Source organism: Aythya ferina, assembly GCF_964211825.1.
Source record: "Aythya ferina genome assembly, chromosome: 8".
Classification (NCBI taxonomy): Eukaryota; Metazoa; Chordata; class Aves; order Anseriformes; family Anatidae; genus Aythya; species Aythya ferina.
The window spans coordinates 33,339,249-33,363,325 of NC_140304.1; the positions used below are offsets into that span (position 1 = coordinate 33,339,249).

The 24,077-nt window shown below is 38.6% G+C and overlaps 1 protein-coding gene across 1 annotated transcript in view; it reads left to right on the forward strand.

Annotated features, from left to right (window-relative positions):
- The window catches only part of LOC311440486 (serine/threonine-protein kinase TNNI3K), a 60,407-nt gene that overhangs the window by 34,130 nt on the left and 2,200 nt on the right, over window positions 1–24,077 (forward strand). Inside the window, exons 18-24 of the mRNA XM_084527487.1 lie at window positions 3,152–3,204; window positions 4,619–4,671; window positions 5,859–5,991; window positions 9,599–9,708; window positions 16,197–16,256; window positions 18,412–18,581; window positions 21,664–21,743. Coding sequence (XP_084383613.1) covers window positions 3,152–3,204; window positions 4,619–4,671; window positions 5,859–5,991; window positions 9,599–9,708; window positions 16,197–16,256; window positions 18,412–18,581; window positions 21,664–21,743 — 659 coding nt within the window. The remainder of the gene's footprint in view (window positions 1–3,151; window positions 3,205–4,618; window positions 4,672–5,858; window positions 5,992–9,598; window positions 9,709–16,196; window positions 16,257–18,411; window positions 18,582–21,663; window positions 21,744–24,077) is intronic.

The window sequence follows — 24,077 nt, forward strand, 5'->3', positions numbered from 1 at the left end:
CAAACAAGCCCCTTTAGGCTCACTTGGGAAAGTAGTGAATGGACTGCAATTCTCTTGTTAGGTTTGAGCTCAAAAATAAGCAGAAACACTGCCAAGAATTGAACTGCCCTGCTGCTAACCTTCAAAAGTCAAAATGCTCCGTAAGCTAATAGACATGCAGCTGGAACAAGATGCAACTGTACGCAAATACAAGATTCTCACTTCCTCATTAGAGGACTGGTTTCTCAACTGAGGCAAGACCATAGAGAAGAAAGTAGGCAGAGCAGTGGCAGAAACAATACTGCTTGTTGGAGCAAAGAGTGGACACTGCAAGGATTATCAGTAAAAATACTTCCTCAGCTAAAAAGTAAAAAATAGAAAAAGCAGAACTCTCATTTTGGCCAGTCATTTTAGAGTTCTTTTTCCACAAAATACATGTACTAATAGATTAATTTTTCAGAAAATTAATGCTTAGCAAATTTTGTTGTTTCACTAATAAGTGACAAGGAAAGCAGCACGGAAAGTAATGATATATGATGCCCCTTCTGGGCTCTGCTCCAGAGGTGAGTGGAGATTGTTGCAGGCCTAGCCAGATTCCCTAGACTTCTTTGCTCAAACAAGAGCAACACACATTAAAAGTTATGTTTCATTTGTTATAAACACATTAAAAGTTTTGTTTAATTTGTTATAAATCAATGTGTGCTTTAATCGATAGCTATTTGTCAACTCAAACTGGGATGTACAGTAGAAACAAGAGGTTACAGCTATTTGGATTCTTTGTAGTACCCTTTTAGCAACTATAGAACTCAGATTGCTTCCAAGTCCCCAATATATTAATTGAATTAAAGTTGCAGTGGAAATGCCACATAAATAGGGATGTTTTTTTTCCACTGTAAGTTCCTACAGAGCCAGAATTTCTTCCTCAGTGCAACCCCATGTTAAAAATCCCTGACCCAGTTGCAGACGAGCTGGTACAGCCACATCAAGCACCAGCTCATGCTCCTTCCACATGAAAATACCAATCCTGAGCTAAAAACAGCATTTGTATGTTGTCTTGGCAGTCTACTGAGAAAATGTACCCCTACCTATAAGGAAGGCCAATGAGTCCAGGCAGAGCATCCCTCCAGTGCAGATGTTCAGTTTTCAAGGCTGGTAACTTCTGTCTAGAACTGCATTCTTCTTTACAGAGACCTACAGCAAACTCTCAAAAGCTGTCCTTTCCACACTTCTGAGTTTAACGTCTTGTATGAGTGAGGCTTGTGCTTTTGAGAATCCGAGCGCTGTGAGCTGCTGAAGTCTGTTTTTGATGCACTCCTTAAAGACTTGTTCTAGATAAATCATAGCTCACTTCTAAGATGTTTTTTTTTTTTCATCTTGAGAGTTCCTCAACACTAAAACTGTCCTAAAACTTACAAATACCGTACAAAAAAAAAAAATAAAATAAAATAAATGAAATGAAATGAAATGAAATGAAATGAAATAAAATAAAATAAAATTAAAATAAAATAAAATAAAATAAAATAAAATAAAATAAAATAAAATAAAATAAAATAAAATAATAAAATAAAATAAAATAAAATAAAATAGTGATGTGGCTGTTTACAAGTGGCATTCCTTCCCATCCCACTAGTTTACTGAACATTCTTCATTTAGTTACTTTAATTGGGAAAAAGAAATCACTCAAATCAGCAGCTGCAATGCTGACCTCATTTTCAAACCCTAACGTAAGAGATGAGACAAGTAAGTAATATGCTGAAACTGCTACTAAATTGTTACTGGTAAATAGACGAAATGATAAAAACACAGATCTTAGATTCTGGGTTCTTTGCATCTTCTGATCCACCTGTCCTTTGTGATCCTTTGATACTGTCTTCCTTAACTGAACTAAAGATGAATACCTTTAGGGAGCATTAAACTGTGGACTAGTAGATTCCCTATGAGTTAGCAAACAAGGACAATATGACTCAGAAAACAAAAATGTCCTTTTACAACTGAATCTACTCTGCATCTTCAGAAGTCAGAAGTTTCTACATTTCCTATTGGTATCATCTAGTTTTGTTTGTTTGTTTGTTTGTTTGTTTGTTTGTTTTTTGTTTTTTCTATTCAGTGCAAGTCCTTGGATAAAGTGTCTCAAAATGAGAATTCTTTCCCAAGGATAATGCTCTTTTTTTTTTTTTTTTTTTTTTTTTTGGTCTCCTCTCTCATTTAAATCTATCAAGGAGAAAAAGTATAATAAATGTTCTTTTAGTTCTAATTTAATTGGAACATCTCACAGCATCAGTGTTAGAATTACACTATTTTGCTTTAATTCTGTTTTCAGTTCTCCTGCCTGACTGCTCATAAGATGACACTTGTATAAAAAGATTAAGAAATATTTATAGCCTTGTGTAGAAATCTTCTTGTATCTGTTTTTTTTTTTTTTTTCATACTTGTAAGTTTATTTTTTGAAATCTTCTAATTGACAGGATGGATACATATGTAGGGTTATGTTTCCTTACAGATATCCATTTCCATCTCTGTCTTTGAACAAATAATATGTAAATAAAGCTGAATTTTCTTCACATTACCCTCAATAAATGGATTTAAACCACCACACAAATCTCCTAATTCAACTCGTCAGTTCTAGTAGTTTTAAGATAAATCCACTCAGGCTTAACTCTAAGCTTCCAAATAGGTCTCTGCCAACAGTCAGTTAAAGTTCTCGTTATCCAATCCTTTACATTCACTGAGGCTTGCAGTTGCTATGGTTTCAAAGATTTCAGTAAAACTAAAACACTTCTCTATGTGCCAGCACAACTAATTAGCTTAGATAAATAATTTCTCTGATCTCAGGTGCCCTGACAGATAAGTCATACAAGTGCTGACCAAACACAAGTTTTCCTGCATTTATTTCCTCCTCTCTAACTCCAGAAACTGGGGCAAAGAAGAAGATTTATATTGAGATACCTAATATATGTCTAACATATAAACATCATATTTTCCTGGGATTTCCTGCTGTCCTCAATTCATTTAGCAGAAATGTGCTAAATGACTTAAGTTAAGTGTCTTAAGTGACTTAAAGTCATCAAGATTTTAGCTATAAATCAAAAACTGTAAACTTTTCAGCATCTGTAAGACACTATTAAACAATTATCTATAATAAATATTTTTCTTTTTTTTTTTTTTTTTCCAGTCATAATATTCTTCTATATGAGGATGGACATGCAGTTGTTGCTGATTTTGGAGGTAAAGAGTTCTTATGATAAATCTATAAACTAACTTAAAATTCTCTAAAACTAAATATGTGCTGACAAAGGAAATGTTAAGGAAGTTTGTTCTTCGTTTTGTTATTATGAAAGGAGAGAAAAGGACCCATTTTAAGGATGATAATGCCCCTATTTTGTGTCTCGGCCAAGTTAGAGGTTGCTGTGGAGCACTCCACTGTATATGTGAGAAGAAAACCCAGATGACAGTGAGATGGGTGCATCTCAGTTTGAATAAGTTTTAGGGGTGGGTTAGAGAAAACTAAGTGAATGCCTCTAGTAGAAGACATGTCCTCCTCTTCCAAGACAAGTGCTCAGAATCTGAGGACAGTGTTGTGTATCAGTCTGTTGCTGTTAGCAGCCAAACTCCAGGGCTTTCATTTTACTTAAAATAGCAGAATGTAGTTCGAAATAATAAAGAACTACTCCATAGTCCATAACTTCAGTTATGGACTTGGCATTTTCTATTCAAAATAAAACTAAGCTATATTTTATGAATCTGTATCTTGTGCGTTGTCTTGGTGTTTATCAGTCAAGCTGCACAAGAATGTGTTCATGTTGGTGCAAGAATGGAGTTTGGGGAGCTGGTTTTGACGTAGCTCCTGAAGAACTACTTCACCTGAGACATGGCCATTGTTACTGCACAGTATCACCACAGATGTGATCACTAGAGATGCATGGATATCAGCTTAACACAGGAGTGTGGTGTAGCACGATATTATCTGTGAGGGACACAGTGCTGACCCAGACTTGCTGTTATTGAGCTTGCTGGAGCAAGGAGATAGCACAAGGCCTGGACCACATGGGAATGCCTCCTTGTCTGGAGTGTTGCTGAAAGTACTCCTGTTCATATAGATGAAAGTATAAGTGTATTTTTCTGATATGTCAAAGGCATCTGAAGTCCCGCTTGGGAACTTATTTATGTATCACAAAATAGAGCACACACTACTTTCACTGTATTAATGCAAGATCTTGTCACTTCTAGGTGTGCTGCTTTTCTGACATTAAATAAGACTGACAAGCTTCTTTGGGACTGAATGTCAATGCAATATTCAGTTACTGTTTGCTGTAAATCTAGATACACTGATATTGACCAGTACAAATAAATGTGAGGTTCCAAATTCTGAACTGGATCCTTAGTTGTTATAAACTGCTATTAATGACAACAGACCTATGTAGATTTATACCAATGCCGAATTTGGCAGGCAGGTTTGAGACACCTCATTGTCTCTACGCACCCTTGTTGAATATCTGCCATCACAATTTGCCTGGATTTTCAAAACCCCAGTGCTATTAAAAAATACTTTTTACCAAGAATTTATAGTTATTACTATTTATAATAAGGCTGTTATTTATAGTGGCTCGACAGTAAAACTTTTTTTTTCCGTGTGTTTCAGAATCAAGATTTTTGCAGTCCCTGGATGAAGACAACATGACAAAACAACCTGGGGTTTGTTTCTTGTTTTGTTTCACATAGTTTGTATAAAACATACAGGCAAGCTCAGTTTACGAGAAAATTATATTAGAAATGTCATTTTTTGATGGATTAGATGAAATGGTATAGTGTTATATCTCTTTTTATATTTTTTCATTTAGGCCTCTTTACTAGCAGAGATTAGTGAATACAAAATATATTTTCTTAATCTGCAGCAGAAGACAATTTTATAAGGCTCTTCCTTGGGTTCTAGTGCCCCCAAAATCCTTAGTAAAACATATTTTTTTCTATCCACCCTTCCCAACTCATATACATACATTGGTGGCAGGTGGTCCCTATTTCTAATGAGAAGTTAGTTATTTGACACTTATTTTCTTTCAGAATTCTTTTCTCCATTTCAGGCATATTGTTAAGAAAGACAGCTTTTATAAGACTGCATTGTCTTTACAGGTTTTAGTCCAAGTGCATTCTGTGTATCACTCTGTGGTCATGAGGCTTTCCATCATCATAATGACTAATTGTGGAATGCTAAGGCTGGGGTTCAACACTCATCTTTTCAACCAGTTGCTACGTGCACTCAGTGTGGAGTACCTACTACTGCTCTAGGCCTGGGTCTTGTCAGGCTTTGATGATCTCTTGCTGAGAAGGGCTGGTTTGTAAAGAGAGAAAGGTTAGTGAGGTGTCAACAATTGGCAAAGAGACCCTGCACTCATCACTCCAGTGAAAGGGTGATTGCTTGTGAAGCAGTCTCAGAATTGTGCTTCTGCAGAGAGTAGTTAAGATCCCAGAGGGGGCACTAACCCAACACAGCGGACATCAGTTTTTCCCTTTGCCAGCTAGAGTAGTGTTTAACTGGTATTAGATGGCAAGCTCAGACCTTATACTGTGGTCTTCAGACTATGTAAAGTTGAGTGTTTTGTTTTTATTCTAGCAATAATCTCTTCCTTAAAGCTTGATCACTGTCTCTATAGGGTTGAAGCATATACCATACTAATGCTGTTATGTATCATGTGAAAAAATTTACTGCCTGAATTTTGCATGCTATGGTGAAAACTTTTCCCAGCAAACTTACCAGTTGTTTTATTGAGCAATGGAGGCAAGGAAATAACAAAAGAAAAGAAAAATAACAATACAACTAGAGGAAAAGAGACATGCATGAGGAAGTAAACTCTCTTAATGTATACTTGATGTTTCGTATGCAGAACTTACGCTGGATGGCCCCTGAAGTGTTCACTCAGTGTACAAGATACACCATAAAAGCTGATGTTTTCAGCTATGCTTTGTGTCTCTGGGAGCTGCTAACAGGTGAAATTCCATTTGCTCACCTAAAACCAGGTAAGATGCTCAGTGAATTAATGTTTAAAGATCCAGTTACACTGCAAGATATTATTTTACTAAAAATTACCATTAAGTGTTAAAACTCAGCGAAAGGCATAGAACTACCCCACTATAATGCCATATACTACGTATTTTTATCATTCTATATTAGAGGGTTTTGACCTCCCGTGACATCAACACCAGCCTTTCCAGTTTGTCCTCCTATGGCATGGGGTCGATTTGTGACCATGCTGTTATGCAGCTCCCTCCACACAGGCAGAAGGAAGAACCTCACTGATGTATTTTACTCCAGCAACTGAAAAACTTGTGGAAATTGGGGGATTTTTTTGTTTGTGTTAAGCGGTTTTGGGTACAATGAATACAGTTGCTGCGGGAACAGATGTGCAACATTTGTCAGATGGCTTTCAGGCAGAATTTTTTGATGTTTGGAGAAAGCATGGCCAATGGCAGCATTCTGACCTTTAAAAAGGTGAGTTTCTCTTCATACAAGTGTTTGTGCCCAAGCAGAATATATATATTTGTAATTTTGTATGTATACATGTTCTGTAAAAAGCAACTTTGAAGGTGCTGTATCATTTGTAATATGTATAAAACTCCTACATTTACAACATATGTTTACATAATGTCTATTCAGTTAAAAACAAATCCCATATTTTTATCAAAGTATGTATTGCAAGGTGAGGAATAACAGGACAGTTTTTAGGAAGAAAGTCTCATATCTGTAAAACACTGTCACTCTAATTATGCATCAATGACTTTTTTTTTTCTTTTTTTTTTTTATTGTTACCTTTGTGCAGGCTTAGAGGTCCAGGAAGCCATTCTTGTGAAGTTCATTGTCATAATTAAGTGTTGAAAGTAATGCGTGATTATAAAATATCATGCTAACAGAATCTCACCCATTTAAATGGATGTATTATCACATTAAAAGCAATTCCATCTACCCTACTGAACCTAGTACGATATCCAATTCTGTTAATGTGTACTATATACTGAATAAAATACCTATTCATCAGTTCTTTACCTGATGAAAATGAATAAACATTTTTATATTGGCTTGTAGTTACTCTGACCCAGAAGAATGGTAGATGAAACAGCCAGTCAAAAACAGAAAATATTCAGAGGTTGAAGGCTATTACACAGGAGAGTTGAAAAGCATCACTAAGTTCAGAATTTGGGGCACCACCCAAAACCTTTTTGATTCATATTTGAGAAGAACAGATTCTTGTCAATCTGAAGTATTTTTTAAAAGATGTCATCAAATCATAGAATCATAGAATATCCAAACTGCAAGGAACCCACAAGTATCATCAAGTCCAAATCCTGGGTCCCCAAAGGACCACCCAAAAAAAAAAAAAAAAAAAAAAACAAATCAGAAATCAGACCATGTGTCTGAGAGCATTGTCTAAACGCTTCCTGAACTCTGGCAGGCTTAGTGCCATGACAACATCCCTGTGGAGTCTGTTCCAGTGCCTGATAAACCTCTCAGTGAAAAACCTTTTCCTGATATCCATCCTGAACCTCCCCTGTTGCATCTTTAAGCTATTCCCTCAGGTCCTGTCGCTGGTCACCAGAGAGAAGAGCTCAGTGCCTGCCTCGTGAGGAAGCTGTAAACCACGATGAGGTCTCCCCTCAATTGCCTCTTCTCCAGGCTGAACAACCCAAGTGACTTCAGCCGCTCCTCATACATCTTCTCCTCTAGGCCCTTCACCATCTTTGTAGCCCTTCTCTGGACACTCTCCAAGTTTAATGTCCTTCTTGTATTTCTTGTCTTCTGTGGTGCCCAGAACTGCACACAGTACTTGAGGTGAGGCCGCACCAGTGCAGAGTCGAGTGGGACAATCACCTCCCTCGACCGACTGGCAATGCTGTGCTTGATGCACCCCAGGATGCAGTTGGCCTTCCTGGCTGCCAGGGCACACTGCTGGCTCATGTTCAGCTTGCTGTTGATCAAAAGCCCCAGATTCCTTTCTGTGGTGCTGCTCTTCAGCATCTTGTCTCCCAGTCTGTCAGTATAACCAGTGTTGCACCTTCCCAGGTGCAGAATCTGGCACTTGATTGCCCAACTCTCTAATTTGTCCAGCAAACTTGCTCAAAAAATTTTCAAGTCCCTCATCCAAATCACTTAGGAAAACATTGAAGAGGACTGGTTCTAAAATGGAGCACTGGGGAATTCCACCAGTGACATGTTGCCCGCTTGATGTAACCCCATTTACAAGAACCCTCTGTGCCTGACCCATCAGCCAAGCATTCACCCATCTTATTATGCTTTTAACTAAATGTGCTCTGATGGTTTTGTCCAGAAGGGTACTGTGAAAAATGTTATTGAAAGCTTTTCTGAAATCTAGAAAGATTACATCGACTGGCATCCTTTGGTCAACTAGCTGGGTAATCTTGTTGTAAAAGGAAATTAGGTTTGTTAGGCATGACCTTCCCCTGGTGAACCCATGTTGGCTCAGATGAATGACCACACTGGCCTTTAGTCGTCAGCAGAAGTTCTGACGACTTTGGCATAAGATTTTACCAATAGGTAATATATCACATACCTTTGGTGAAAATAAATGGGGGGTGGAGGAGGGAGCATTTTTCATTGCAGTTTTATTTTGGTTTCCATTTGCCTTCTCTTTTCATGGCATCTGATAGGCAAAATATTAATCCAATAGTATCTGATTCATACTTTCCAAACCTCATCAGAGTGCAGTCAAAATTAGGCTGCGTGGCTGTGTTTGCCTCTTCTGTCCACATATAGTTACAATACCACAGGATTTATCTGATATTATTTGCATTCTGAAATATCATTACAGTCAAAAATTGCAACGAGAACAGAGAATGGATGACATTCCTATGACAAAGACTGTGATGAGAATAGAATATGGTTAAAAAATACATTATTGTTACAATTTTGTGATTGCAATCTTATGGTTCTACGCATGTTCCATAGCTCTGATCTCATATCATTTTAAAGTGCCAGGCAAACAAAGGACTTTACTTAGCTTTTGATACTTGTTCAAAATACATTTGTTTTCACTTGAAAACATTTTGCTTAAAACGAATGGAAGGGACTAGCCATGTGTTTGGATTTAGTAAATGTGTTATCACAATTGGGAAAATATTTTGGCAGTTTTATGTTGGTCTGTAGGGGCTATAGCTTATAAAATGATATGCAATAGACTTTTACTAATGAAACGCTTTGAGTTAATTTTAGTAATAGAATGTAATAGAACTAACCACAGCTTATTTTAAGATATCTGAGTTGTTACCAATTTATCTGCAACTGGATTATACGTTATCCTGTCTTAACAATTAAGAGAATAATTTATTTAATTTAAAAAAAAAAAAAAAAAAAAAAAAAAAGTTAACTCATTCTTTCTTAGGGATGACCCTGAACTAGATTGTCTTTCTATTCAGGGCCATGGGTGGTCTTAGCTATCTTTAAAAGTGGTATGGATTTGAAAGCCTCTTTAAGCCACAAGTTTTATCCACAGGTGTGGTGGCTGTGGACTTTTGTGCCTGGGGTGTACAGCAGTAGCAGGTAGTCTGTGCCTTCCCTAGAAACACCTGTAACACCTGGATGCTCACATCTCTCTGTTGGGCTGTTCCCTTGCAGCAGCAGCAGCAGCAGACATGGCATACCACCACATTCGCCCACCCATCGGGTACTCCATCCCCAAGCCCATCTCTGCCCTACTGATGAGAGGCTGGAATGCCTGCCCTGAGGTGAGTGCCCCGGCTCCACACAGCTGGAGAGGTAGCAGGACAAGAGGTACAGACACTTACGCCAGCCATTTGTCTGACTTCACAGGGCTTCCCCAAACGCACCGATTACTGTGAGAAGTGCCACTGCAGATAGCTCTGGGACAGATAATGATGAATGCTGAGAAATACAGAAACACAGAATAGTTGGTGAATTGATGAGGAAAGCAAATGGTTATTTAGACATTCAATGAAATTTTGAGTAATTACGTTATAAAACTTTGATTGTGACTTATACTGAGTGGAAAAATATTTTCTGCTCTCAGACTTCTGTAGACTTTTTCTATGAATTACTGACTTTTCTCCACATCAAAAGTGAAATTTGCATCATCAGAAAGAGGAGCCAAGGTACTGTGGAAGTGTATAAGCTTATATTTTTCTACCATGCCCTGAGGTTTTTTCCATGATACACTGAAAAGACACTAGCAAAAGAGTTGTACAGAAGACAGCAGGTCCTGAATACAATCAGAAGTCCCCTCCCTAGCCTTTCTGGTAGTCCCCCTTCTAGGAACAGATGGGGATAGGACACACAGAGAGAAATTATGAAAATTCTTGTTTCTGGGGCTACTTTCTTCATGGCAGTTGCTTTCAGCTCATAACACACAAAATTTCTCACTCTTTTGTGTTCTTAAGTTGCTATGAAGACAAACTCTAGATTCTATTTTTCTTCTCTCAAACAGAGCATAGTAAGGCTAATGAAGATGCATTGCCTGGGCCTAGAGACCAGTCCTAGTAAGGTGATATTGTAGCAATGCATTTTCAGAACCTTGGGTTTTGAAGTTGAACTAAGAATTTTTTGGATCTGCTCAGAACTTCTAATATGCAAAACTCTGGGTTCCAGGCAGCATCTCTAGCTAATTGTTTGAATGGAAGAGCACTTGTCCTGTAGACAGGGCCAAATACTTGTCCTGTAGAGAGGGTCCCTGCCACCTTAGGAATGGAATGGATATGTGTGCTTTATGATGGAAGAAGACCAGAAATCTTAGTAAGCTATGTGAATTTAAGATAAAATTTAACAGATGCTGGTAAATAAATAAATAGTATTTTCGATTAAGCAAACATTAGTAAATCACAGTGATGTTTTAAGCACTGCAGCTTGTACATTAAAGAGAATAGATGTGAGTTCCAGCATTGTAAATGTGAATTTTTACATTAAATTAAATTGATGCTGTATGTTTCAGGTCACAGGCATCAATTGTTGTTCTGGTCAGTTAACATTTCCTGTTTTATCTTTTTCTTGCTTGTATTCTGTGTTGTACTGCTTGGCTCTGACAGAACCAGATGTTTGTTGTCTGATTCTTATCATTACTGAGACCACTATGCAATTAATTGAGTAAAATTATTTGAGCTGAATTACCTTTAATTTTTTTCTGATTGTTTAATCAAATACTTCTTTATAGTTTTTGACTTGCTGAAATTTCCCACCACAATAATGCTAATAACTTTCAGGAAGGCTGGGAAAGTTTGTCTGTAGTTTTGAAAAAAAGAAAAAGAGCTCTGTCATTTTCATTTTTTCCTCACTCTTTTGCCTCTGAAGGTGATATGTAAGCATATTCAGCAGATGGTGGGTACAATATAGCTTTTGTAGCAGAGTTTTATCATTTATTCTGCAAAGAATTAAAGGCACCTGATTATCTGCCTCAAAACTGCTATCTTTGAATTCTGACAAGTCTATGTTCTTTCAGTGTCATTTCAGCTGCCTTGAGTACACTGTTATCTTGATAAGTCTGATTGTTTTGAAAGTCTTGAAAATCCTGAATGCCTTCTGTATGCACATCACTGTTAATTTGAAGACTGGTAATACTGTCCAGTAATATATTTCCATTTTCACTAGAACTGGGAATACTGGCTGTACTAGGTGTAACTTAGCAGTGGTTTTGTTTTGTTTTGTTTTTTATAGTGTTGGTATGTTTTGCTTTTCACATTATCTAAAACTTCTAGTTAATTTTCTGTTTTGGTAATGAGGAGTATTGGCGTGTCTGAAAAATATTTTCAACTATATTTTCATTAAGTGCCACCATGTTTTCTCTTTTCTGTAATTTGATTCCATCTTCTCCAGTATTATCAGTCCATGCAGGTTATCTACAATATCAATTTCTTCTTTCTTCTACTTAACTGCTAGTTAACCAGAGGACTCAAGAATGAACTTGGTGACTCTTAACTTTAACAGAGAACAACATTCATTTCTGCTGAAACTGTGTCATACTTAACATAAACCTGGGCACAGCAACTGAATTATAGGGTTCAACAGGCAGGTTAGCCTCCTCATAAACATTTTCATGTGCTTCCCAAATCCTCAATGTTTCTGTTATAGTTCAGTTTTTGTTCTGGTTTGTATCTTCAAGGTTTTGGCTGAAGTGTGGTGTATTTATAAAAACTAGACCCATCTCTCTACCCAGGGCTAAAACAAGCCATCGCTTAAAATAGTAAACATGATGAACACTTTTTTCCTCTATTGATAACACTGGCAATTTTCAGATGGGATTCTGATTAATGCTGTTAGACACAAACCTCTGAAATGAGTTACAATTAATAATCTCTCCTTTATAATAGAAAGCAACTGTACTATGTAAAAATATGTGTTACATTTGCCGTAATTACTCTCTCTAGTAGCCCATGAGTATCCCTGCAGGATAGGAGTCTGATATAACATAGTTATTGTGGTAAAGTTGTTACTATGGCACTTCTCTCACATATTACAATTAAGATAGTTTTTTTAATAAGTGGAGAAGTTTGTCTGATTACCCAATTAACTCAATAGCAACAGCATTAAAGAAAATACAATGCGTGGGTATTCCCTTCTGAGAATATACAACAGTGGTTAAAGAAATACTGTTTTATGTTGGGTTTTACAACTATTGTTATTTCTGCACTAAAGGAAACATGAACTAACTAGTTCAAAGTAGTAGCCTTTAGTGCCACAGCAGGATTTAATGGTGCTTGAGACCATCCAGATACATGTCAGACAGACAGCAGTGACCCTTTACTAAACAGTTTTTAGATCTCTGTCCTTATTTTGAGCACAAAATCTTCCAAAGCAGACTGATAACTAGAACGCTTCTGATGCCACATCCCGCCTGTATTTTCTGACTGGATGGATTATACACAGACCTGTGTATTTGCACATGACAATTCAGTTGCAACTATGAGAGTGTGTGGGCAACTGTTCTGGCTCATACCAGTCAGTATTGTCTTACTGACAGTGTTATTGTTCTGACGTGTAGAGCACCAGAATAATGGGTTTTGTTTATAATATCTGGACTTTGACAGTGTTGTTTGGCGATAGAGAATGTCAAGCAGTCAGATGAGTGCCATCTCCATGAGGTTTTTCTCACAGAGGATTACAGAGATGGGTACATCCTGTAGGTCCTTTCTGTGCTTCTGTGTATCAGCCAGGCAAGTGACCCTGTGTCGATAATGCCATTTTTGCATACATAGCTGCAGCAATCACACACACATTTTTTGCATATTGCCATCAACTGTCTGAAAAGTCAAGAAAGATGCTCCAGAGACTAGGAATTCAGTTTGTTTATAAAATGTTCCATGAAGTGGGATAGCTACATCAGGAGACACATTGGATGAATGGGCTTTGGGTTTGGAAATATATTTTTTTTTGTATGTTTGGTTTGCTGGTGCTATGCTGGCATTAAAGGACTTCACTTAACAAAATGGGAGTTTCAATATGGATGAATGGGAAGGGATTTTAGAACGTCTATAATTTTCTGATGTTACAGAAGCCTTGTTGAATATGCTGCTTCATATTATTGAACCAGATACTGTGACTTTGAATTTCACACTGGAAGCAGAGTCCTGTATTTTTGCCCTTAAGTACCATTTTTAGTTAGCTTACCTTAGAAAGACAGGTTTTTGTGTTCCTAAACCTATCCTTGTTCTGGATACTTGAGAGCTTTCTCAACTGATTTAGTGGACTAAAGAACATGCTTAGGTGCTGTACCAAGGCAGTGGAAGAGGGAAGTTTGTGTAACTTTGGGCTACCAATTGCCTTCAGAGAGTTTTGCCCCCTTACTGTATTCCTGACTGGATACTTACCTAATATTTCATTTTGAGAATTGCAGATAAAATGTGTTGTATGTTCTGTGCATGGCATAGTTAGCTTATTTCATAGCTATTTTGTCTCATTTTTGTTAAAGTTTCCTGGATACTTGAATATGGTGTTGTCTTCCCATTTTATGAGCTAATGTTAGGATGGAATGGAGGGCGAGGGGGGCAGTTTGTTTGTTTTTTCCATGTAACTATAAAGCATCTGCTAATAACCATCAGCAAGTAACTCACATTCTGTTTAGAGTTATTAATAAGATGTCATAGTAAATTGTTGACTTAAGCGAGCAGTATGTAATGAATAGAGTCACTGTATCTTGTTAGCATTTCCACAGCTCATTTAGCCCCAAATAAAAAGAAAACATCCTTTCAGAATTTTAATGCACTTTGCTGCTCATCAGTATAACTTGAACATCATTTAATCTTACTAATGTTACAGAGCTGCATGGCAGAATTATAAGGCAATTGATAGCTCAATCAGTCAGAGGATAACTTGAATTTTGCACAAAATGTGGGCAAAAACTTATTGAAATGAGCTTTTTTAAAAGGTGTTTTGCTACATAAAATTACTTTACTCTCAGTAACAAAGGTTTTGGATTACTTCTGAAGGCCTCAGAAAAATTTCAGGACAGCCATAGGACAAAGAACATTACAATGCTAACACCTTCTAGTCAGCATTTGAAAGGTTTGCTGTACAGTCAACAGACTATCCTAAAACAGTGAATACAAATATGGAATACTGCTATAAAATCACTGCACAGCTTAAAAACCAGTTCTTCTAAAGTGTCTCCATTATACCATGTATGTACCTAGCATGTATAATAATCCTTGACTCAGTGATATCTTCTGAGCATAACACACAAGAAGAGGAACCGAATGCTATTAGTGAGCCACCATAACAAGTAGAATGAGTGAAATACCTAAATGGTAAAAAACATCACCATATAAATACCCATTTTGCAGAATTTCACTGTAGGTGCATAAACAAACATATTTCTCTATATATTTATTTAAAAGAGGGGTTATTTTTTAGGGGAAAATGGTTGAACTTTGGGGCTCAATGAGTGTTCACAGAATTCTCCTAGGTTAGCTTAGTTTAAAAACAAACAAACAAACAACATCAACAACAAAACTTAGGTAATAAAATGATGTCTATCTGGATGAATTTTGCTGAACATCTATGAAATGCCTCCAGATTGGAAGACTTATCCTTTTAATCATATTTAATTTCATTCAAGGTTCATCCCAACTGAAAGTTAGTTCCTATGTATCATGTCACTGTTTCCATTTATCGAGTACTTGAACATCTGCTTTCTGCACACTCCTGAAAATAGTTGTTTACAAAGACAAATAGATGACTAGAAAAGAAAATTAGACTGGCTCTTAACCAGCATTTTCCATTAGATATTTTAATTTATAAGATTTAATGAGAATCAAAGTATTTGCCATAGAATCCGTGGCTTGGTTCAAATAAACATTGCTTTAGGTTTAGTGAGTAAAACTCTTATTTTAAAGGCACTGATCTGTTCTTCCATAGTCTCTGATGGGCTTTTGATCAAGTTCTGTTGAAGGTGGTAGAGCTTGTCACATGCAATAAATGAAGTATTTCTTAAACACTTTGTAGACTAAAGCTCAGTGATACTCTGATACTGCAAGAGAGGGGACTTAGGTACATGGTCAAATACCATTTTTATAATAAAATCCTTTATAAAGGGAGCCACTGAAATCATCTCACAATGAAGTTTCTGTCCAGTCATCACACAAGATCTCCTTTCTTCCCACCAGCCTTGCACCAGCTAAAGAAGAGGCAACTCTGAGAATTCCTTGACCCTGTGAAGGATACTGTGTTTGTAGGGAAGTTACTTGCATGGGAACATTTTGATAGGCACAAGTTATTCACAGCAGTGAATAACTACAGAAGTGAATAACTTACAGCAGTGAATAACTTATTGAAGCAACTTACTGAAGCCCGAGATTTCCATGAGATCACAGTATCTTTCCAAAGTAGTTCCTCCTTGTTGGTTTTGTTTGTTTGTTTGTTTTTATCTGGAATATCTCATTGCAACAGTTGGCATCATGTGACAGAAAGAACACCAATACTTCATTGTATTACTGAAATCTTATGACCTAATTATTATTAGTTCAAGACTAATTGTTACCGAAAAATAGAATAATGCAGTTAATGTTAAACACACAACTCTTAGTTTCATAGCTTTGTACTAAATCTGCAGTTTCCATCAGATTCACAAGCAGACTGAAAGCAATGCAATGAAAATCAAAGAAAAGGAAATGGAGGGGATTTGTGATTCCTCATATATCTGTTAGTCTTTTCAATCACAGAAGATGTCTCTTCTATTTTTAACACAGCTCTGCTTTTTCTATTGTATGCACAGGGAAGACCAGAATTTTCAGAAGTGGTCACAAAATTAGAAGAATGTCTATGCAATATTGAGGTAAGGACCTTATTTCTACTGTGGTATATCTGTGTGTATGCAGTGTCATAAAAAAAAAATACAAATAAGGGAAGCAGCAGGTGCTGAGGGAATTGGTAGCTTTTGTCTGAAAGTGCTTGAGCTGCTTCATCTTGTTGCAAACCAACACATTGAATTTTTAAGGCACATTATCAGTAATGGTTTTCAGAGGTGTCAGAAGGAGCACCAGATATTGCTGTGAGTGTCAGCTACTACCCAGAGAGAGGAACGCTGATGAGAGAGTGCGACCAGTGGGGTGGACGTGTGGTTCACATTAGTCCTTGGCGGGTTTTTTCCTCCCATTCATCAAACCCAAGTCTACTTGGTTTAAGAAGAAGAAAAGACATACTGGACAAGACCCATGGAAGAAAGGTAAAAATACAAAACATAAGAAGGATGAATGCAAAGACAAATTCCTGCTCTGCCCTGTGGCTATGACATAAATGGATGTATCAGCATTCAGCCTGGTATAAAATAAGTGGTCAAACAGCAACTAAACTTGAATCAGGGTTGCAGTTCCTAAAATTATATTTTCTGTGTGCATGTGTATGTATGTATTTAAGAGTTTAAAAAATATAAATCCTTTCTTTTAAAATGTATCACTGCTCTTGAGCTTAAGGATCAGAAAGACACCCATAATCTACTGCATTTCTTCATGTTCTGACTATAGTTGGTTGCTCTACACATAGGTGGAAGCTTTTAAGTGCAAAAAATTGTGAAGCACTATATCACAAGAAACAGTGCCATCTCGTGGGACACATGACTTCTATGATACACAGGCAGCAGTGCATGCAGGAAGAAATCTGGATCAAGAGTTCACACACACACACACACAAATAAAAAATGCTTTATTTAGCTTTGGAGTTAGACTTAAGCTCCACTGTGTCCAGGGCAAAGCCTTGTTTCTGGGGAAAACTCTCCACTTCCCTCTAATTCCTGCTCTTCTTCTTCTTGCTCAGCAAATCATTTCTTCTCTTTTTAAATATCTCAGAATCCAGGCATGACAAGGACTTTTTGTGCCAGCAAGTCTATGGCCCTGCTGCTGCATACATGCATTTGTATATACACTGATTCGAAGATCGAAGCCGAAATTTCCTTAAGTGGTATATTCTTTATTGCAGTGCTGGATGCACGGGGGATCTTTCCACCTATCGTGCATGTCCGAAGTAACAAACCATCTCATATTTATACAGCAAAACAATGAATATTCTATTAACGCCTATACATATTCATTACCTAAACCCACCTACTCTTGCTTCGTATGCTGATTAGCTTATCAGTCCTTGCGCTTGCGCAAAGCCTTCCAAGAATTGTGGGCCAGGGTCTTCAGGACGTGGGCAGTGGTCTTTGCTCATAATGCACTTTTCACCTTTTGCTTAAAAAATGCCAGATAGGATGAATCAGTTGTTTTCCAAGCTGAGTTGGCTTTTGGCCTAACTGAGGGTCGGCAGATAATGGGATGTCTCAGTTAACAAGACATAACAGAAGGTTGACTCAAGCTATCTCAAGTCTCAGCCTGACTGAGGGTTGACAGATAACGGGATGTTTCAATTAACAAGATGCTTCAACATAACAAAAGGTCGACAGATAACAAGATGTCATCTATTTTGTTCTCATTAATTTTTAACCACAAGATTTATTCTATCCTGAAGTGAGTCTATACAATATCAACACACATATTAATGTGCTAGCCCTGTATTCACATTGTCCCATCAGTCTGAACTCCTGAACTCGTGTCCTGAGATACTCAGACAGGACCACTCTGATCAGGCAGCACTGCCACCTTTCTGGTACAGGTGGGAAAGTCTCACACAATGGCTTCCAGTAGGGAAGCAGCAATGCCTCCCAGCTGCACAGTGAATGCTCACAAGCCAAGTAACTTGCATCTGGGCTGAAGTTCATCTTATCTTCTTGAAAGTCATCCAATCCCAGCTTGAAAACTGCTGGCAATGATGAACCAACCACTTTGTTGGCAGGCAGCATCCAGCTGTCCTCCTCAGCTGTTCAAAGTCAGAAGGCATTGCTTTTTTCAGCCAAACATTAAGGAAATATGGGACACACAACTTGTGAGAGGACATATATGTATGAATGTAATGTAATAACAGTGCCTTTTGTGCTTTTTTTTTTTTTAATCCAGTTAATGTCTCCTGCCTCTAGCAACAGCAGTGGTTCTCTGTCTCCTTCCTCGTCTTCAGACTGTCTCGTTGCACGTGGAGGTCCTGGCCGTAGTCATGTTGCAGCATTACGTAGTCGTTTTGAGTTGGAATATGCTTTAAATGCAAGAGCTTATGCTGTCTGGTCACAGAGGTACGTTCCACCCATTGCATGCTCAGGAGGGCTCTTACTCTGAAACAGAGAGAATCCTTCCCAGGGCGGTATGGCTCACTTGGCTCAGATGGGAGTTCTCTGTGGCAGGGATTGTCCCCCGCTACCAGGTGTGGCTGCATGGGAAGCAGGCAGTAGAAACACACCCTGGGGGATGCAGTACACAGCTGATCCACTGCCAGGGCCAGCCTGGGAAAGCACTTTTGCAGTCTTGTCTTCTCCTGTAGCTCCTCTAATATGGTGGTCTGGGTTATCTGAACTCTGAGGAAGCTGTCCTGCTGTCAAGACAACTGCTAACTAAGCATTTGCATTTTTCACAATGGATAACATCAAGATAGTGGAATGGCTGCGATAGAAAAGTAAAGTAATTGAACGGGTGTCATTTTTTAATACTGTGTTTCTCAATTCTGGATTTTAGTTTTCATTTTTTTTCATCTTGATCACAAATCATGATATGATCAAATGAATGATTTAATTAACACTGGCTAATGATGTTGCACTAAGAGGAGCAAGCACCGCCAGGTGCTGTCATTCTGCGGGTGAAAGCATCCAGACTAAAAAGGAGACAGGCACAAACCAGGCTGTCCCAGCAGGTACCGTGGCAAGAAATACAAATGCAAAGTCCCTTTTCCTTTAGGAAGAGGAAGGGATCTCTGCCTCACAGAGCACTGCCGTAGCAGTTCCTACTGGGGCAAATCTTAAAATTTGCATTTCATTCAGTTTATGCCCACAGAAGGATAAGAACTCCCAACATTTTCAATGCAAAGCAACATACTAGTTCTCTATACAACCACAACGTTAAAGTTAATATCTGAGGCAGTCTACCCTACCACTCAGGAAGACCTGGCTTTGAGAGCAAATTTAGCAGTCTCCTGTCTCTGTCCCATGGGGACTGAGAGTACTATGAAAATGAAATGATCTCTTAATCTCTGCCAGAAGAGTTGTGCGCTTAGTCTAAACTTTACCCTTTAGCACCACTTAGCAGTCAGAAATGTTAATAGCAGAGCAAGCCCTGCCCTTGTGATTCATTCTTGGTAACAGGGATGTGGAAAGTCAGAAATACAGTCAGCTAAAATGAGGAGCTGGAGTAGAGGAGCATGGTAAATCAATCATTTCACTGTTTGGGGTCTCTGACAGAGAGGCAGATGGCAAACACCTGCAGACAGATGCTGAAAACTTCCATATAAAAATAAAAATCACACCTAAAATGTTATCTGGCAACATAAGATACCAGATGAATTTCTTTGCTTTGATGTACACTGCCTTGGCAGGACATGGAGGTGGGGACCGAGGTCAAGATGGAAAGAATGTGAACTAGCCTTTTATTGTCTATAAAGGACCAGATTTTGCTGTTAGGTGTAATAGATGCGCATGAAAGGAATAAGAAAATGGTGTATTTAGGTTACAGCATAGATACAAGAGAGAGAAAAGGGACACTTAAAAGTGCCTCTCTTGTCCTGTAATTCAGTGTTCTCAATACAGCACTGAGGCTTGTTAGCACACCAAAATGGGTTCTTCTGTAACCTCACCAGTTATTTAAAGTTGTATCCTTTTATCAGATGCTCTGCCATACAAACTAACAACATTCAAATCTATAAATAGCACCCAGGAAGGCTCATCCAGAGGCACAGCATTCAATGCAAAGGGAATGGCTTCCACTGCTTTAGTAGTTTTTCAATTATACAACACCCTGAGATGATTAATGAATTCACTTTCTAATGATAATGTTTTTTTAGGATTTCTTTTTTGTAAGCATAGGCATTTTCAGAGGGAATGGGCCCTATTTTTGTGTTTTTTCCCCAGCTGGACTGTTTTTCTTGGGCTGTCCCCCGTTTTATCTGCTGACAGCTTCGTGTCCTGTGCAGTATTGCACAGCATGCAACTCCATTCCACAGCAGCAACAACCCAACTAACAAAGTCTCCATCTACTATGGACTTGAACAGCCCCAACACCGAACTTGTTTCTTGCCTTGTAACTTCAGTGCCAGTGTTTAGCAAATCTCCCTCCCTCATGGCAACTGTTGCTACGCACAAAGTAATGAGAGGTGGGGTGCGGTAGTCTCATACATGTAATGAGCTGGATGCAAGAGCAGCGCATTTTAATTGTCTGTCTAACAGGACAGCTTAGCATGCCAACTCATCACAGTATAGATGCTTTAACTGTTGATTTTCTACTTTACACCTTTAACATTCCCCACAGAGTCTGAGGACAACACCTGCAAAGTAATAATCTCTTTTTTAAGAAGCTCTCAAGTAACTGGCCAAGAAAAAAGAAAAAAATCTGAACTCTTTGGCAGGAGGCTATGCCAGAGCTGCTTTTTAGACTGTACTTGAAGCTGCCTCAGATGACAAAATGTGTATACATGCATACATATATATATGTATATGGCATGGTGTGTGGTAATATTCCAAAAGAATTCCTTATCTGGGCTGAACACGGAAGCCATGCACCACGTCGCTCTGCCTGCTGTGGAACAGCCTGGGTGTGTGCAGACAGAGCCTCACTCATCCACTGGAGACAGCGTGCAGCAGTCAGGAGCTCTGTGGTTCAAAGCAAAGCACGCAGCACTGCCACTGCTGAACAAAAAGACTGGCTGCTGGTAGGAGACAATCCTGTACTTCATAGCTCTTCAGGGTCAGAGATAAAGAACCTCTTGCCAGGACAGTGGTTTTGGTCAGTAACTCAAAGATAATTCAGTGATCTCCCTTGCCAGAAAAACCTACTTGCAGGAACCTGTTAGCAGGGATGCATAGAATACATCCTGGACTGATGCCTGGAGTTGCTTCTAAAATAGCAATGTACAAACAATTTTGAAGCCCTAAACAATATATTTGAGGGAAGTTACTTTGAAAATAAAAGCATTGTGGGCATGCATGTGGTTCATGTTCTTATTTCGCAGCTTTTTCTTGCTTTTGATTCACAGCAATTGCCAGTGGCTGAGCATCAAGATGATATACTTCATGTTACTGTCTTTTCTTTCCAAATTTCTAGAAATGTTTTTGTGGTCTGGAGATGTAATTTTATTAGCCTTACGTAAACTGATACCTCCTATCTAATTTGCAGCACTGGGCAACACCTTTCTCAGGGTCTTTCTTTGGATGACATGAGAAGAAACTTCCAGTATCCACCGATTGACAAAAATGGTGAGTTATTGCACAATACTCTTCTTAGTATCTTGCAGTGTTTAACCAGTGCAGAGCTACAGTCTCCTGCAGTATCAAAAAGCCTGATGAAAAAATTAATGTTCAATGCAGACTGCTAGTTACAGTCAGTGAGAGCTTGTGAGGTCTTACCTCATGCTCCATGCAGCTCTTTGCCACTTTCAATCTATTTGTGCACCAGGCTTTTTGGGAATGGGATGTTCTGTTCTATCTGTGTGCATGAATCTGTGAATAAAGAGAAGATTGTGGTATTATAACTTCACCCCTCTCAGAGGACATCCTGTCATTCTGCTCCTCTCCAGAACAAATGTTCTGACTGCTTCTTCCTCTTGCCTTTCCTTCTTGCCTTTTCTTCTTGATTTTCCATCCTACTACATTTGAGCATGTTTTTATGCATTGCCACACAAAGAGCAATCTAGCATTTCCTAGTCCCTGTAAACTTTCTTGTTAAATAGATCTTGTTCATGTCTCATCTTGCAGGCAGCAACATGGGGTTCAGTTTCTTGTCCACCCTTTCTGAATGGCTCATGAGCTCACTACCGGCTTCTTTACAGTTTCCCAATCAAAGAGTAGTTTCATCTTAGAGCAACTTTTAGCCCAACAGCATAATTTATAAATACATCCTTAAAATAAAGAACATATGAAATGTAGTTGGCATTAGGATAGGTTGCCAGCTATTGGTTTTGAAAATTGGGTAGAGAACTTTTTTTACAAATGCTTATATCAGATTTTAGCGTGTGACTGACAAAGGAGACAAACAAAAGTGGTGGGAGCCATGAGGCTGACATGGTAGAGAATGACAGCAGTATCTTCAGTGCCAAAGAGCAGAGCTGGACTTTGAAGACAACAGACTTCTGAGGACACTTGTACACTGTGGTCTCTGACAGCCAGGAGTTCCCACCAGGAAGGTGTTTGCTAGGATCAGGGGGTGTTATGTGCTATGTTTGATGTAAAGTCTTTGTTTCTCCCAGGCATACCTACTGAGTATGCATGAGGAAAAATATGCTTTTCTCTGTGTTCCACGTGCTTTCATATGCTTTTCTCTGTGTTTGAATCACAACTGTGTTGAGCGGATCCATTGGTTGCATGATGCTGCTGTCCTCATTCAGTTTGCTGCTGCCAGCTAAGCTGTCCCCTGAGACACCCTCACCCCTTTCCTGTCATCTGTTGCCACTTTTCTGCTACTTTCCAACACATTTTGCCAACAAAACAATTTAGTGTTTCATTCTGCCTGAAGCACATATACATCCTATTTGTTATCTTTGTTGTCTTTCACTGGTCTCAATGCGTCTGTTGCACTACCTCCCCTCCTCTGAACTGAGCACACCGGATGAGAAAAATAAAAAAAACAGTCATATAAATATTTACTCAGTACAGTATTAAGAGCAGTGCTGATGCCATAACGAGCAGTGAGCTAATGACCTTTGAAACTGAAAAAAAAAGAACAAAAATGTTACTACTTTTCTTATTGTATCTATATTCTACATCTGCACAAAGCAGTTCCTCGGGGCACAGCTTTTATCATACACCCAGCAGCTGGACAATTTGAGGAAGAAGAAGCCAGGAACAAAACAGGGACTGTTCAGTGAACTCCAGGAAGGACTGGAGACCATCCAGGAAGGACTGGAGAGGGCCTCTCAAGTCTGCACTAGAAAAGGACAAAAGGGAATATGGGCTGGTCAGAAAAGAGACTGTCCATGGCTTCATTTAAACTGTGGAATTAAGGTGGGATTTCAGACTCCACTCACAAAACCTCAAGATTTATTTTTAAATATTCCTGTCCTTGAACCTGTTCGGGATCCTGGCTGATAGACACAACAGGACTGGAAAACTCCATGCTGTATACTTCATTTCATCAGGCTTATGCAGCTCAAAGTTGAGTCCTGTGGTGTCTCCAGGATAAGTATCTTGAGGACCATCAGAATCACCATCCTCTGTCACAAAGCACCAAAACCAGCTGCTCTGGAGGACCTCCATAACACGCTGCAGCCCAGTCACTACTCTCTCAGGCTGCACCCTAGCCTTCCAAGATCCTGGTAGAGTAATCAAGCCATTGCAATGCACAGCAGCACGCCAGAAAACAGAAAGCCCTGATACTTTTTTTATTAGAGTGCTTGGTCTAATGATTGCAAATATTTGCACTCTTTATTTAAGGCACATAAACCAATTTCACTGGTGTCTCTCCTTACTCATCTCCATTTTGATCTTCTTTCTTTTCATTTGCTTTTTGCATAATGTTTTCCATTATCTTCATTTGCACTTGCAGTCTGTAAGCAATAAATAATTCCTTCACTCTTTTTCTCTTTTAGTAAAAGC